The sequence below is a fragment of the Podarcis gaigeae genome, assembly GCF_964106915.1.
Source record: "Podarcis gaigeae genome assembly, chromosome: 1".
Taxonomy (NCBI): Eukaryota; Metazoa; Chordata; class Lepidosauria; order Squamata; family Lacertidae; genus Podarcis; species Podarcis gaigeae.
The window spans coordinates 27,414,440-27,430,157 of record NC_139678.1 but is presented as its reverse complement, the minus strand read 5'-3'; the positions used below and the strand labels follow the sequence as shown (position 1 = coordinate 27,430,157).

Below are 15,718 nucleotides of genomic sequence, written 5' to 3'. Positions count from 1 at the left end.
AAAGGGTTATACAACTCCCCCCTCAGATCTGCTGCTCTGACCAAAAGTCTGCCCCCACAACAGCTGAGTAAAAGTTGTTTTTTTTAAAAAAGCCAAAAGATCTCATCACATATCTCCACAGGTTGTCTTGATTCACTCTCTGCTTTTTCCTTTGTCTTGGGGCCAAAGTATATGAGAAGTTATATAATGCCTTTAGCCCTGGGGTACATGTTTTTCCCCTCCCACAATAAGCAGCCATCATGGGAGGGGGGAAAGGTTAAAGTCCTCCCAGGGCCACAGTCCTCATCTGGCCTAGGAAAGGGCACAGCAGGAAGATCAGGGCTAAAGACATAAACGTTATCAGGTCTTCTTTAGCTCTTAAAAAAAGATTCCTGCCCCCTCGGGGGGGGGGGTAGAAGTTTCTCCTTGTCGGTGAAGGAAAGGTGAATGTGCTGAAGGAACTAGAATATTTTAACTACAGATTAAATTGAAACATTCTCATAAGTCTCACGAGTGGTCTTCTTTGACAACTGGCACAGCCGGGGTGGCCCTGAGGCAAAATGGGAAGGTGCCACCTCACTGCCTCCTATTTGCCAAATCCTCCCTTACCAGGGTCATGCAGTGGTGGCTTCTGGAGACATCTCACTGGAAGCCACCACTTCTTCTCTCAGCTTCTCCTGTGGTGGTGGGGTGGGCAGGGCTCACACAGGGGCACTGCCCTGTGAGATTCTGAGGTGGCTGCCTCAGTCCATCTCATGGATGGGCCATCCCTTACTAGGGCCAAAAGACTGATACCGATGCACCAGAAAGATAAGTGTACGGCTCCATTTAATCAGTGGACTGAAGATATGACTACACTTGCAACTTATGAACAGACTGATTAGAGATGTAGACTTTGCATGGACACATATAAACACATCTGGAATACTTTTACACAAAATATAGTAGGTTAAAAATAAGCATATATGCATCTGGATAATAATAAAACCTGCACATCAGAGAAGTATAAACGGGATTGTAATTGTTAACTCATATAATGATATAGTATACCTTTTATTTATTTCACTTTTTATTCTTGTTTTATGTTTGTTTGGTTAAACTGTTCTTTAAAAGACTTAATAAAACAGGTAGGCCAGTCCTGGGTTCAGCAAGAGCACCAAGAATAAGGTAACTAATAGTTGACTGAGCCATCTTCTGAAGCTCGTATCATGATACTGCATTTGTAATAGGCTGATCCAGGATTCATTGCAAATTTAGATTCCAATGTTAACAGTTTGTTTAGGGAAATGTGACCAATGAAAAGGGAAGGAGGCACAAAGCTTGCTTACCGGTTGAGTCTGCTGCAGATGCTCTGCCACTGGTCAGGTCTTCAGTGTTTATGGACTGCAGGTCAGTATAGGAAGGTGTGAAACTGGGGCTGCTGGTGTTCTCAGAAGTAGTTGTCCAACTGTTGTCTGACGTGAGAGGCCTTCTCTCAGAAGATCCCGAAGAGGGACACGTCCAGCAGAATGTTTTTGGAGAGAAGGCTTTAAAAAAGAAAGAAAGAAAGAAAGAAATTTGTGGAACTAGGCAGCCTAAAAAGGGTTCTGGAAAGGTGAGTCATGACAAAAGAGGGAATTGGATGGTGCAGAACATCTTATATCAAGTTTCCCTCAAGCGAGGAAATGCTGCCTGAGTATTCTGCAGGCTAGCTGGTTATTTGATGCTATCAATGCTCCTCATTTGCTATAAGCCTTCTAATATAAAACCAAAACACTTGCTACCATGTTGTAGACTGAGGAATGCTGTGTATGTCTGTCCACGCATTTTGTACTTCGAAAAAAGATTTCTGCAACCTCTGTTAATGTCAGAGCGTAAATGTCAAAGTCCAAGGCCTTGTGCTGTTTACTGTGGTGCAAGACTGTTTAGCAGTAGCTGCTTGGAGACAAGATCCGAAAGGGGAAAGAGATAATTGCTTTTAATATTTATAGACGGGCCCGGGATCAAGTAAATTCGATGAGTCTGAGGCTCTGATTGGTTGGAGGCTCTAGTCAGTGAAGAATGGGCAGTTTACCTGTCAGTCAGGAACGACAGTTGATGAGGAAGGTGTGAGGCGAAGAACAGAGAAAGTTGAAGCGAAAGTGGACAGCGAAATCCTGAATATTATGGTATATTTTTCCCCAGTGTGTTGACAATGCTTTGGTGGCTGTGATCAGAAGAAGGCAGGCAGTGGCTGAGTTAGGCTAATAGGCTGCAATGTGTAAAGGTTTTAACAGAAGAGGACACATGCAGGTTTTTTAAAACAGGGGAAATGTCCAAGAAGCCAGAAGTACAACCATAGGAGCTTTGGGGTCAGAGGCAGATTGTACCCAGTAGTTAACTGGGTTTTGAGTGAATTTGGCTGGGGAGGAATGTCAGGGAAATTGGTCTGAGGTAAAAACCTTTTAGAGGCAGGTCTCAGCAACAGCATCTCTTGAGTCCTTGGAAACCATAATCAAGCACGTGTGGATCTCAATATATCAGCTTTTCCTTATGTATACAATTAGCCCTTTGATAAACAGTCTTAGTTAACAGTTTGGTCCATCCCCAGTACTGGTGACAATCTCACACCTAATGCTAGGCTACCAGGAAGTTTTAAGAGTCTTTTAAGGGAATTGGTGCCAGCAGAAAAGGGTCACATTGGAGAACACTGTGGGCCAGATTCAACTAACCTGGTAGGCTAATGGAATTCCTGGAAGAGGACTTCTGCTAGTGTAACAGGGCTTCCCCCCCCCCACCTCCATGCTTTCCCCCCCAAATCTGCTCTGGGGAGATCAGCCTGTGGGGAGAAGATGGGAGAGAACATTCCATCCAGCAAGCAAAAATATTTGCATTGACAGAATAGTAGTGCAGTGTTGAATATCACCCTAAGTTACAGTGGCTGGTTCTATATAAGCAGTGCAAATACATAATTTTGTGTTTACAGAAAGCAGGAACTGAGGGAACCCATTTCCTATACATGTGTATACAAAAACCTATGAAAACCGCATACCTGCCTGCTCTGCAAAGAGACTATTAATACATGGGATGCAAGGAGAGCTGGGATCCTCATCTCCTCTCTGTACACACTATTTTAGAATGTCTGAACAGAGATATGTTTCCTTACAAGCCTCAAGCGCAAACAGCATCTATAATCTGAAATGTCCAAAATCACAGTTAGAAGAACGTACCTTCATAGTCTTTAGAAGCAAGCTCTACTCACACCATACATTTAAAGAACTATTATACCACTTTAACAGTCATGGAGAATCCTGGAAATTGTAATTTGTTAAGGGTGTTGGGAATTACAGCTCTATGAGGTTAGCACCACGGTTCCCAGGATTCATTATTACTCTTAAAAGCAATGCTTTACATGTATGATGTGGATGAGATCTAGAATAGCTTGCTTGAGAATTCTCTCTCCAAATTTGTTCCAGTTATATTACATACATCCTCAATCTTCAGCTACCTGAGCTTATAGCAAATTTTTCCTCCAGCAGTGAAGATAGTACAATTTTAGCATGCCATCAAGCTCTCCTCATTTTCAGTTATTGCTTTCCTTCTTCCTCAGCTGTACGATTCTCTTACTCAAGACTTGCCAGTTTCAGAGCAGATAGCACAATCGGCATTATGTGAAGTTTGCTCTGCTGTGAAAATGCCTCCCCAAGAATGTGAGATAAAGTCCTAGTTACTTGAGCCACTTAGAATCAGACAAAGTCCTTGAGAGGAGTGTAATCCAGATGTCACAATAGGCCTTTTCTAGCTCTACTTTTCATACCTCGCTACATTCCAGGGTGCAGCTTTGCCCAGCAGTTTATCTGATTGAATTGTGATGTCAATATAAGAGAGAATTGAAACAGAGCCGAGTTCCTTACTGCATTGGTAGCATAAGCAATCAGGGTACCATATGAGCTGTATGACTGACATGGCTAATTCCCATGCCATTGGTGACCCTTCCCAGGACTAGTGTCACAATACATTTGCCTAATTAAACATTTTTTTGGAGGGGAAAAATTAAGTGTTGTTTCTAAAATAACACTTTTAGTAAATTCTTTCAAAGAAACCAACAACAAAGCTTTAAAAATTCAACAATTAGCATTTAAAAAATAATTAAAATCACAGAACAGGGGTTTTAAAATAAAAATAATAGCACAATGGTGGAGCCCAAGCTTCCCCTGCAGAAGGCCCCTGGATCAAAGCCTGACATCTCCACCTAAAAAACAATCAGGTAGCAGGTGTTGAGCCACTGCCAGTCAGAGAAGACAATAGTAAGTTAGACGGACAAATAATCTGACTCAGTATATTTCCTGTGTTGCTAACACAGGAACACATATTTCCTGTGTTCCTAAAATCATCAGTAAAAATCATCAGTATCATATCATCCCTTAAAAACTCAGGATAATAATAATATATTTACCCAGTACTCTAAAGTTAGCAAAGTGTGTACCAGTCAAGTATCTCTGGAGGAGCAAAATTTCACAACAAGGGTATCACTACTGAAAATGCCCTTTCTCCAGTTGCCAACATCTCAACTTTGAAGGGAGCAACAACACAGTCTCTGAAACAGTTAAAGAGTAGGTAGGTTTTTATGGAATAGCAGATAGTCTTTTAGACACTCTGCATGTGGTGTGTGTGTGTATGTGATTCACTTGCGATGTTGACAATAAACAAGCCAAAATATCTGTGGAATGCGTGGGGGCAAGGCCTAGGGGATGGCTTCTTAATTATTTTAGCAAGGGACTAACTACCCTGCAGAACAAAGCCGTAAGAGCTCTGGTATGTAGAAGCCTCAATAAAATATCACAGAAGCCCCCAAACTGTGTCAGGTTGGGTATTATTCTTGAGGTCAACGATCTAAGCACACGTAAGCTGCATCAATGCAGCCTGTTGCTACTCCATCACAGGATCATTCCAGCTCGGTGTTATTCACAAGAAGTGGCTCTTGAGGGTTTTGGACAAGAGCCTCTCTCAGCCCTACCTGAAAATGCCAGGGACTGAACCTGGAATAATTTGCAAGAATTACTGTAATAGACTTCAGTATAGTGTGACATTCCAACCTGTATGTGCATTCTCTGGTGAAGTGCTAGGCCAGGGTGCATCTTCAAACTGGACCCATGTGCTGAATGATGAAGACAGATCAGGCTTTGGAGACGGGTGGTTTTCAAGCAAACATACGGACACAGAGTCTGCAGCAGTTTTGTCCATTCCATCTCCCAGCTCAGCATGGGCAAGTGTCTGAAATTCTCCATCCAGGTTTTGGATGCCTTCAGAAGAAGTATCAGAGGAGGACAGAAACCTTTCAAGAGGTTCTCCAGCTTGGCCTGCAAGAAGAATCACAATATAATGTAGAAGTAACAAGGAATTTTTAAACATCCTTTTTCATCATTTGTAAATGTTCAATGTGTATAGGGCAATGTTACAGCTTTATGCTTCTGAGTGAAACTACATGTTATAAGAAACACGGCACCCCATGTTGAGTCATTCTCCTTTCCAATGCATAGTACATGTTATACTGTGCCCCAGTGAAATTATCCTGAGCAAGTATCCATCCCTGCCTGAAAGGATGTGAAGGTGGGGTGGGCAAATACACAGCTTAAATGCAGTTTCCACTACTCATTCTGGGGCTGGTTGGTCTTAGGACTTGTAGACCAGCAATATCTGGAGGGCTGCAGAGTCCTCATCCCTGAACTAGATGTTACAGAGAAGGAGAAGCTCGGCACAAGGTTGCTCCCCGCCCCAGACAAGTTTCTTATAACACATTGAGGTGGTATATAAAAACTGAACATAGCTACCCACATGTAATCGAATCCTTTAGCTACTTTCATCTAAACTGTCTTTCCAAGGAGCTTAGGGTGACCCCATTTTAACTCCATAACTACGCTTTAAGGTAGGATAGGCTGATAAGAATGTTTAACTCAAGTTCTCCCTATGAGTTGAAGAAGGAATTCAACCTAGTTCTGAGTCCGAAACACTCTATCCCAGAGCTGGGAGACCTGTGGCCTTCCAGATGTTGCTGGACTACAGCTCCCATCATCCTTGACTATCGGCCAAACTGGGTGGGGCTGATGGGAGCTGGAGTCCAGCAACGTCTATAGGACCACAGGCTCTTCATCCCTGCTCTATCCATTACTTCACACTGGATTTGCACTATAGAGACTCATGCTAGTAAAAGTCACAACTACTGCTGAAGCAGGGCTGGCCTGCCCATGAGGTAGACTGAAGCTGCTGCCTTGGGTTGCAGAATCCCATTGGGGGGGGGTACTCTTGCTGGTGGGGCTGTGCAACAGTGACTTCCAGCCAGATCTTGCAAAATCTCATGGAACTCTGGCAAGATCTTGCAGTGCTTTTGTGAGCTCCCACAATATCTCATTGGAAGCTGCTGCGAGACCTCAGTAAGCGAGGCTTTGGCGGGGTGGTGGAACAGCTTCCCGTTTTACCGCAGGCAGTGAAATGGGATGGTCCACCCCTGAGCACAAGCAATTCCTATTCATGCAAGGAGCTCCTCCATTTTAGTAGGCCTGTGTGCGACATGCAACTGGGAAAACAGAAAACCCCATGGGAGGAAGACCCATCAGTTTGTGCCTATCCTTAATGAATGGGGAAGAGGCTGCACTTGTTAAAAACAAAAAACAAAAACCGCTTATGTTTAAGTACAACCCACAGAGGACTTTGGACTGGAGTAAAAGAGTTGCCTTGTTTCCTTTGACTAACTTATTTATATCAAGATACAGCAACAGCCTATTTCATCAGAGGGAAGGAATTTGCTTACCCTGGGAGGCAACCGGTAGCAGCAGCCCATCATTGAAGGAGACCCACTCGGATTGCTGGGAAGCAATGACGTTGGCTAGTGATGTCATGCTCGCTGCAAGTCGCTACTCATCTTCACATCACTGGCAGACAGTAGACAGCAGACAGCCCTCTTTGTTGCAAAGTTGTCGTTTTTTTTAAAAAAATCATTTCATTCCTGACACAGCAGCTGTAAGGAGGGGGGAAAAAGATTAGAAATCCACAATTTGATTTTACAAGGGTATAAATGGCTACTAGTAAAGATTAGTGTCTCTGAATACCATTTGCTGTGGAAAACATACAGGAAAGTGCTACTGAACTACAGCAGGAGAGAGCAAATTTCAGGCTTGTGAGCTCCTAACAAATGGGTAGAAGGGGTAGGATTTGGGGGTTGGGTATACGCTTAGCTTTCCTTTTTAAAAAAGGAAGCGGACATTTCTGAGGGACAGGGAAGGATATTGGGGTATGCTTGCTTAAGCACTTTTCTATTATTTCATTCATTCCCCGAGTCTGCAGCCTTTGCAGAATAAAACACAACTGGCTGGTTTGGGCATGTTTTATTCCAAAGTAACTTCCTTGAAATAAAGATGTTATGCCAATCTTATTGGAGATTCAGTAACTTATTGTGAAATTCCTAGAGGTGTTTTGGCAGGGCAGGGATAAAAATCAACTATTACTAGTCTTGTTTCAAATGGCAAAATGGATTGGGCTGGCCCTGTGCGATTCTGAAGGAGGGCTACTGTTGCTTGCATATGGAATTTGTGTAAGTAAGTGTAAGTGTAAATCAAGTAAGCTATTTTTTTCTGGAATTTCTTTGGCTCTTTTGACCAGGTAACATTTAAACTGAGGGAGATTAAGGCTACTAAATAAATTAAAAAGTTTTCCCAAATATATTGCTCTCCGAATGTTTTTGGGGTTGCAACTCCCATCAGTCCTGACCACTGGCAATGCTGCCTGAGGATGATGGGAGTTGGAGTCTATAGCATCTGGAGGGCACCAAGCTGGGGAATATTGTCCTAGACTAAAGAGATTTAAGTGAAGATTAAAATAGTTGGATTATACCACAATCTTTCCTCTCTATTTGCTCCGAGTATCAGTGTGTTCAAAAGGGAATGTTTACCTCTATTTATTTTGCTGAAGTTGAGAGTTTCCACTTGGAAAAATCTAGATCTTGAAATTCCAGTTCCAATAACTACATGGAGTTAAAGCTGGTCTTCAAAGAAGACCCTTATGGAACAACAAATTATCTTCAAGTAGCATCCTTATGGAAAGTAAAAGATAAAGGCAAAGGGACCCCTGACCATTAGGTCCAGTCATGGCCAACTCTGGGGTTGCGGCGCTCATCTCGCTTTATTGGCCAAGGGAGCCGGCGTACAGCTTCCGGGTCATGTGGCCAGCATGACTAAGCCACATCTGGCGAACCAGAGCAGCGCACGGAAACGCTGTTTACCTTCCCGCCGGAGCGGTACCTATTTATCTACTTGCACTTTGACATGCTTTCGAACTGCTAGGTTGGCAGGAGCAGGGACCGAGCAACGGGAGCTCACCCTGTCACATGGATTCGAATCGCCAACCTTCTGATCGGCAAGTCCTAGACTCTGTGGTTTAACCCACAGCACCACCCACATCCCAGTCCCACCCGCGTCCCACAATACCAAATATGGGATCTAGGTTTCTTGCTACAAGAGCAATCCCAGCTCCTTCCTAACAACCTCCATAAGCAGATTCCAATACCAAATACATGTTTTTTATAGCACAATTCAAGCAGGAAGCCCCCTTTGTAACCAGAGGTTTCCACTGATAAACTGAATTTGAAACCACAGTCCTGTTTGTGTATGCTGCCCATCTACCAAGTGTTAAAGAGTTTAAAAGTGCAGAGAAGAAAGAACTCGAAGAGTTTTGCAAAACCAACCAGCAAATGGGGTCAGCATTAAACCAATGAATTGCTGTATGTTCCTTGGAGAGGTAGGTAATTGTTCTCTGAGCTACATAAAATAAATACCATAACTCTGCAGTATCACTTCTTAAAATAATCTGGTTACTAACATGTCACAGGGAAAGGGGCAGTGTTAGGTTTCCTAGGGAACCCAAGCCCGGTTTTTCAGGAGGCTCAGATCTCCTGGCCCCTACTTTTAATAATCTCTCTATTTCTACCGAGAACTTTTTGTTTGTGTGCTCAATACTTTAAGGCAGTGTAACGTTCTGATGGGAAAAGAGAGTGAAGAGTGATTTACTGAAAACTTCACAACTGTGAAGAAAACTTGCCAGCTTGTTTCCCTGCCAGGGACAAGGAAGCTGGATAAGGATGGATAATGTGGGGGTGGGAGGAGGTGGACTTAATTTGAGTCAAGAGTTAATCAGAGCTCAGCCCGAGAAGCCGTTTTTTGAAGCCATGGCTCACACTTGCTGTTTAAACAGGCAGGCTTGTTACAGAAAACTCTTTTCAAGACATTTAAGGTCACAGGCAGTGTGTGCTCTTTTTGGGTTTGCCCCTGAGAGAGGGAGGGATAGACTGACCTCAATATTTTGCTGTTTTTCCCACCTGACCAATTGAACCATTCTTTTGGCTTGCTGAAACATCTGTAATGTGAGTAATTTTTTAACAGAGCATTGCCCTCTCCCAAAGCAGCCTAGCTGAGAAAGTCCTGAACGAAATCTGAAGAGAGCAGGATGTGAACAGGCAAAAGGCTTTATCAAGAGTTTCACAAGCTCAGGGAGCTGAGGAGAATGCTCTCTTTTCTTTCAGTGTCCGAGAAAAACCTGTGAAAGGAGAGAGGATGAAGCAGGCCCATTGCAGAGGCAGATTTGTTTTTCCTCACTGTGACCGTGTTTACCTGTCACCACTCCCTTTCCACTTCCATAAAAAACAAAAAAACACCATGCCAAATATATCCCCTCCCACAACCAAATGAAAATTCACCAAGACTGAGAGTTTAAACATGGAAAACAAAACTCTGCTGCGCAGTTAGGCAAGCTGGTCTTTTAACGGCTGAATTCTGACAGTATTCCTCCTTGCTTTTGGGCTGAAGTGAGCAACAGGTGTGACTGAGTGCCACTATTCATCTTCATGTTAGGCCATGCCTGAAAGAAGGGTTGGGTATTTCATCTGCAAAATGAAAACAGCTCTTTGTGCCCAAAATAGTCTTAATGGAGGAGTATCCAACCACAGAAGCGACTCATAATATATGAGCAAGACCCTAATGACCCTATGAGTCACTGAACGCCCATACAGTAGCTCTGAGGGTTTGGATGGCAGAGTCCCAGCACAGCACAGGGGCATAACTTTTCCTCTTTTTCCAAACCCTGGGATCTAACTCAAGAGACTAGCAGGCAAGCCACTGCAATGCTATCAAGGCCGGTGTCAGAAGTCAGCATGGTTCATGCATCCTGCTGATGGCCCACATCCCAGCAGGAGAGCGGTTTTGTCCAAGGGGTGTTCTAAACCATCACTCCTTCACAGACAGACCCAAGGCAGACAGTTCAAATTGTGCTCTCTCCCACAACAATCTACAAGCTGCTCTTGTCACCAGGCAGCTGTCAAAGTCCCAGCATCTCAGTAACGTCAACCACTGATACTTACCCTGGGTTTGGAAACAGCCATTTATTTTCCTGATATGCTGCACAGAGATGCTACATCAGGGGCATTGTGGGTAATGAGAAGTGCTCCTGCCCCTACCCCCAAGGGGCCAATACTTGTGGGCTCTTTGCCCCCTCAAACCTGGAGCTGTCTCTGCCCTCAATACTGGTAAAAGTAATATTATTTAACCACTCTGGAGTAATCATTTGTTGGAGGCCCGACATGCAGCAAATTTTAGATAAACTTCAAGGTCAGCAGGCTGTCAATTCAGTTTATCGCCATTTCACATGTGCTTGATATTTCGGTCATTGAGTGATGCACATTTTCAGATTCTTTGCTAAACTGGCCCTTCATTTCAACTCCGAAGAGTAATAGGAACATAGGAAGTTGCACTATATTGAGTCAGATCGTTGCTCCACCTAGCTCAATGTTGTCTACACTGACTCGCAACCGCTCTCCAGGGTTCAGACGGGATTCCCTCCCCTGCAGCCCTACCTGGAATTCAGAGAGGCAATTAAAAAAATGCATAGTGGTGGCAGGAAGAGGTAAAGAGATAAGAGCACATTTCTGTACCCACTTCACTATACTGTCTTAGTCTCAAGTCCTCCTTCAAGCAAAGCCCTGCCCGCAAGTCTGTAAAATTCCGAAATAACAAATATTTTATAATGTGGAAAAGACAGCAACCCATCGGACAAAGCAAGTGAAGTAGCAACATGAAACTTTTTGCTGCAATTATCAGGAGAGATTTGGGATAAGGAGCCAGCACGCAGCTGACACCTAGTCCTACCTCCTGCTTTCATCAGATTCTAGGAAGACTAGAAATCCTAAACTAATGTTTGATATCAATAAAGGACTAGATGTGCACTTAAATGAAATTTAATCCATTTAAGATGCAAATGCTGTTGGTTCAGCGAATCATCTGATCCAGGGTTAGGTGTCACACTCCCCCTTAAATCTCACAGGTTGTTAGCGCTTGTTGATCTGGCACACCTACATGGTTGAGTATCAGTGCCTTTTACCAGCTTTGGCTATTGCACCCTTTCCTGGAAAAAGGGATTTGGCCACAGCCACTGTGCTCTACAGAACTGGAAAAGTATAACAAATGGTCCACAATATCATTGTCAAACTCTTGATCTCTGCTGTCTATTTTGTTGTTTCTTCAGCTTGTAAGCTGCCATGTTTTACCGCAATATAGAAAGAAGGTATACAAATTAAAAATGAAATGAAATGAAAACAGTCTGCTACTGGGCGATCAGAGCGTAATTTCACCCTATCTTGTCTTGCTCATTTCTGGGCTCTTAAAGGTGCTACTACTTTCCTGCAAAGCCTCAAATGGCTTGGGACTGTGCATGCCCAAATCTGAAATGCTGCACTGACCTGAGATTTGGTGGGTGTGCATGAAAAACACAAGTTCCTACAGGTGTGGTGGCCCTGTCAGCATAAGACTTTTGGCATCTGGTGCATCTTTGAAGAGCAGGAAGCTGAAACAATCTTTTTTGGCCACAAAAGCTTATGCCCCCCTATATTTATGGGTCTTCAAGGTGCCATAAGAGTCTCAGCTGTTTCCATTGCATTGGTTGACTGCCAACATAAAGTGACAACTTACAGCACTGACTGATGTGGATCTGCTGAGAATTCAACCCCACTGTGTTTGGAATTATGGCTCTGTTGAGATTTAACCAGGTACTGTAGCACAATAAGAATCAAAACGTATTACTTCACAGCAAGCAGTTTTCTCCTGTGAAAAAGCCCCATTAGAGACATGGCAGGAAACTATTGCTTTGACCATTAAAAAGAAAATCCAGTTATGGAAATAATCAGCTTGAAACATTACTTATTGAGTCTCGGTGTTTTAACATTGATGCTGTATTACAGCACATCTTCCCATTACATAATGGCACTGAAAATTAAAAGACGGTTTTCGTAGCAAATGCACAGCTGGTTCGTCAAAGCTCAAACAGGATTACTGCTGTATGGCATATATCAATGGCATGGAGAGGATTGTAGACCCACGTATAAACCTTGCTTGTTAAAATGCTCTAAACCAGCCTTCCCAAACCTGCAGATATCGTTGGACTAAAACTCCCATTATCCCTGGCCAGGGCTGATGGAGGGCAACAAGCTGGGGATGGCTACTCTAAACCAAGGGCAAGATCAAACAGGCATAGCTGTCAACGTTTCCCGTTTTTTAAGGGAAATTCCCTTATTCCAAATAGGATTCCTCACAAGAAAAGGGAAAAGTTGATAGCTATGCAAACAGGGCCAGGGCACATAGGTTATGCACATGCTGGAATACAGGAATAGGCCACTCTACCACATGAAATAAGAACTGAGATATATTCCTATTTCCCTTACACACTTGGCAGATCCAACTCTGCTTTGGGGAAAACTCTGTTCTCTTTCCTACTGCCCTGCTCAGCGAGATAACACACTGGACTGTGATATTCCTAATTCCTGAAGCTCGTTAGAAGGCTTAAAGCAATACTTCATCAATACTACCCCCCCCCGTCACAGGTCACACAGTATTTTTCTCCTGTTGTTGCAAGAGCAGCAACACCACTCCCTGCCAGATCTCCTGAAGACACTTTGGTAGTGGGCAGCAATGCTGGCCTATATATCCATGAAAACCAGGCCTTTCTTTCAGCCGGAACTTGCCAGAACTCAATTCCGTCATCTCTCAGGTGGATGCCATTACTGTTCTAAGAAAACAAGGGAGGTGTTCATGGCACCTCTTTTCCTAGAAAAATAGCACTGACAAAATCTCTAGATTTTATACATTTATAGGTCCAAGTGGATGTAAATTAAGATAGTGGGAAGCCATTGTGGATGGAAGCTTCACTCCCATTCAAAAATGACTGCTAACCTACTGCTAAGATGGTTGTGCTAGGGCCCGTTGGGATGGACTGGTGAGAGGTCCTTCTCAGTCTCTGGGGCCCTTGGCCACTGCCCAACCTGACCAGTCACTGGCACTCAGTCTGATACCGCAACATCGAGTGCTACACAGTGATATCTCCAGATGATGAAGTCAGATACTGATATACATTCCTGCACTGGTGTTATTAATTTGCAACAATTAGTAAGCCTGGAGGGATAATGGACATGATGGATTAAAAATGCATAGAAAATGTTAGGTGTGGTTATTTTAGAGGCATATCCTTCCCCACTAATGGTTGGTCTCAGTCTCCCTCTCCCTGATCTTCCCTGGCAGTGCTTGTGGGCATTTTCTTATTTCATTTACAATTCATGCAAATTGTATCTTCACACTAGGACTGAGCAGAAAAGACTGCAAGCAGAAAAAGTCAGTTCGAGTAGTAAACACAAAAGAATGTGATGCTTCCCACACGGAACATTTTGACATAGCAAATGGAAGGAAGCCTCTGTAAATTTGGTGGTTATAAAATATGTATGTGCAAAACTGCATTTCTCAAAGTCTTCTGCTGCCAGGGAGAAAACCTCACCTGTGGCAGGTGGGTGGGAGCCTTTGTACTAGACAGTCTGTCAAGGAGGGGGGGGGACTAGTTCACTGTTACATAACCAATTCATTTCTCACAGTCCTTGATCTAAAATTCTCTCTTTGCTGGGTAAAAATGGGGAACAACAATATATATATATGCAGCAAGTCAAAGCTCTCAGGTGGCAACAGATGACTGTACCTACTCTTAGAATTACAGAATTGTAGAGTTGGAAGGGACCTCAAAGGTCATCTAACCCAAACATCTGCAATGCAAGAATCTCAGCTAAAGCATCCATGACAGATGGCCATTCACCCTCTGCTGAAAAACCTCCAAGGAAGGAGAGTCTACAACCTCCCAAGTGAGTCTGTTCCACTATCAAACAGCTCACAGCGTCAGAAAGTTCTTCCTGATGTTTTGTCAGTTTCTCCTTTCTTGTAACTTAAATCCATTGGTTTGGGTCCTATCCTCCAGAGAGGGAGAAAACAAGCTTGCTCCATCTTCCATGTGACAACCCTTTAAATATCTCCTCTCAGCCACTTCTCCAGTCTAAGCATACCCAACTCCCTCAACTGTTCCTCACAAGGCTTGGTGTCCAGACCCTTGATCATCTTGGTTGCCCTCCTCTGCACACGTTCCAGCTTGTCAATATCCTTCTTAAATTGTGGCACCCAGAACTGGACATAGTGTTCCAGGTGTGGTCTGACCAAAGCAGAATATAATGGTACTATGACTTCCTTTGATCTGGACACAAATCTTCTGTTGTTGCAGTCTAGAATAGCATTAACTTTTTGTGCTGATGCATCATACTGTTGACTCATGTTCAGTTTGTGCTCTAAGACACATAGAACCTTTTCACATGTACTACTGGCAATCCAGGTGTCTCAACTTATATTTGTGCATCTGGTTCTTCCTGCCTAAGTGCAGAACCTTTGTCCCTATTTACCGGTAAATTCATTTTGTTAGCTTGGGCTCAGTTCTCCAATCTGTTAAGGTCATCTTGAATTCCAATTCTGTCTTCTGTGGCATTAGCTACCCCTCCCAGTTTGGTGTCACCTGCAAATCTGATGAGCACCCCCTCAATTATTTCATCCAAGTTGTTTGTAACATTGAACAACAACAGGTTGAGAAAAGAACGCTGCAACACCCCATTTGTCAGGGTTTTTTTGCACTCTTGAGGTGCAGTATAACATCCCTACCCAGTCATTAACAAGTTGGTTTAAATCCCCAAGCTGTTCCAGTAGGACGAAGAGCTGAATTTCTGAAAGTGACACAATATTGCTATTTTGATGTTCTTTGCAACAGAACCACTACACTGACGGAAGATATATACAAATCTTGCACAATTGAAGGTGATGCGCTTACAGAACTAACCAAGTCCCCACATGTATCCTTCAAAGTACTATTTTGTGGCCAAGGGATCCTTTCTGAAAGTGATTTTTTTAAAAGTTTACATATATGCAAAGCACCTATTGGCCCCAAAATGATGCCATCTGGGGTGGGTGGGGGAATGTTGCGTGGAGAGTCTATGTTTTGTCTAGCAATAACAGAGGGTAAGCCCAGCCTGCTCCCTTTTGATGGAGAAGTGGGCAGCTGTGAGAGGGCTGGTGAAGACAGCTAAGAGGCAGGGCTGTGAAGTTATTTTCCTTCCCTTGAGAATGCTAAGGCGATGCCTCCTGAAGAGCAGCCTTCTCCGACCCTACTGAAAACATTTTTGCCTGAAGAGCTGCTCTCCTGTGTGAACTGCAGACCCTGACTGAAGGAGCTGTCAGCAGTTTGGAGGAGACCCCTCTTTCCTGCGCTTCCCTAAAACCACCATTGCCGGGGATAGATGGCCGACTGATACTCAGAGGTTAACAAGACAGACCTATGATGCAGGCAAGATATGCAGTAATTTTATTTTCCTTATTTAACCAGGCACCAGACC

The 15,718-nt window shown here is 43.6% G+C and overlaps 1 protein-coding gene across 2 annotated transcripts in view; it reads right to left on the bottom strand.

Annotated features, from left to right (window-relative positions):
* Positions 1-15,718, bottom strand: part of STON2 (stonin 2) — a 64,706-nt gene that overhangs the window by 45,648 nt on the left and 3,340 nt on the right. The window contains exons 2-4 of one of the 2 annotated variants that reach the window (XM_083732733.1): positions 6,746-6,952; positions 5,034-5,297; positions 1,308-1,505 (exon numbers count right to left, since the gene is read on the bottom strand). In XM_083732733.1, coding sequence (XP_083588859.1) covers positions 1,308-1,505; positions 5,034-5,297; positions 6,746-6,833 — 550 coding nt within the window. In that variant the 5' untranslated portion in view covers positions 6,834-6,952. The remainder of the gene's footprint in view (positions 1-1,307; positions 1,506-5,033; positions 5,298-6,745; positions 6,953-15,718) is intronic. The other variant, XM_083732734.1, reaches the window with a different exon arrangement.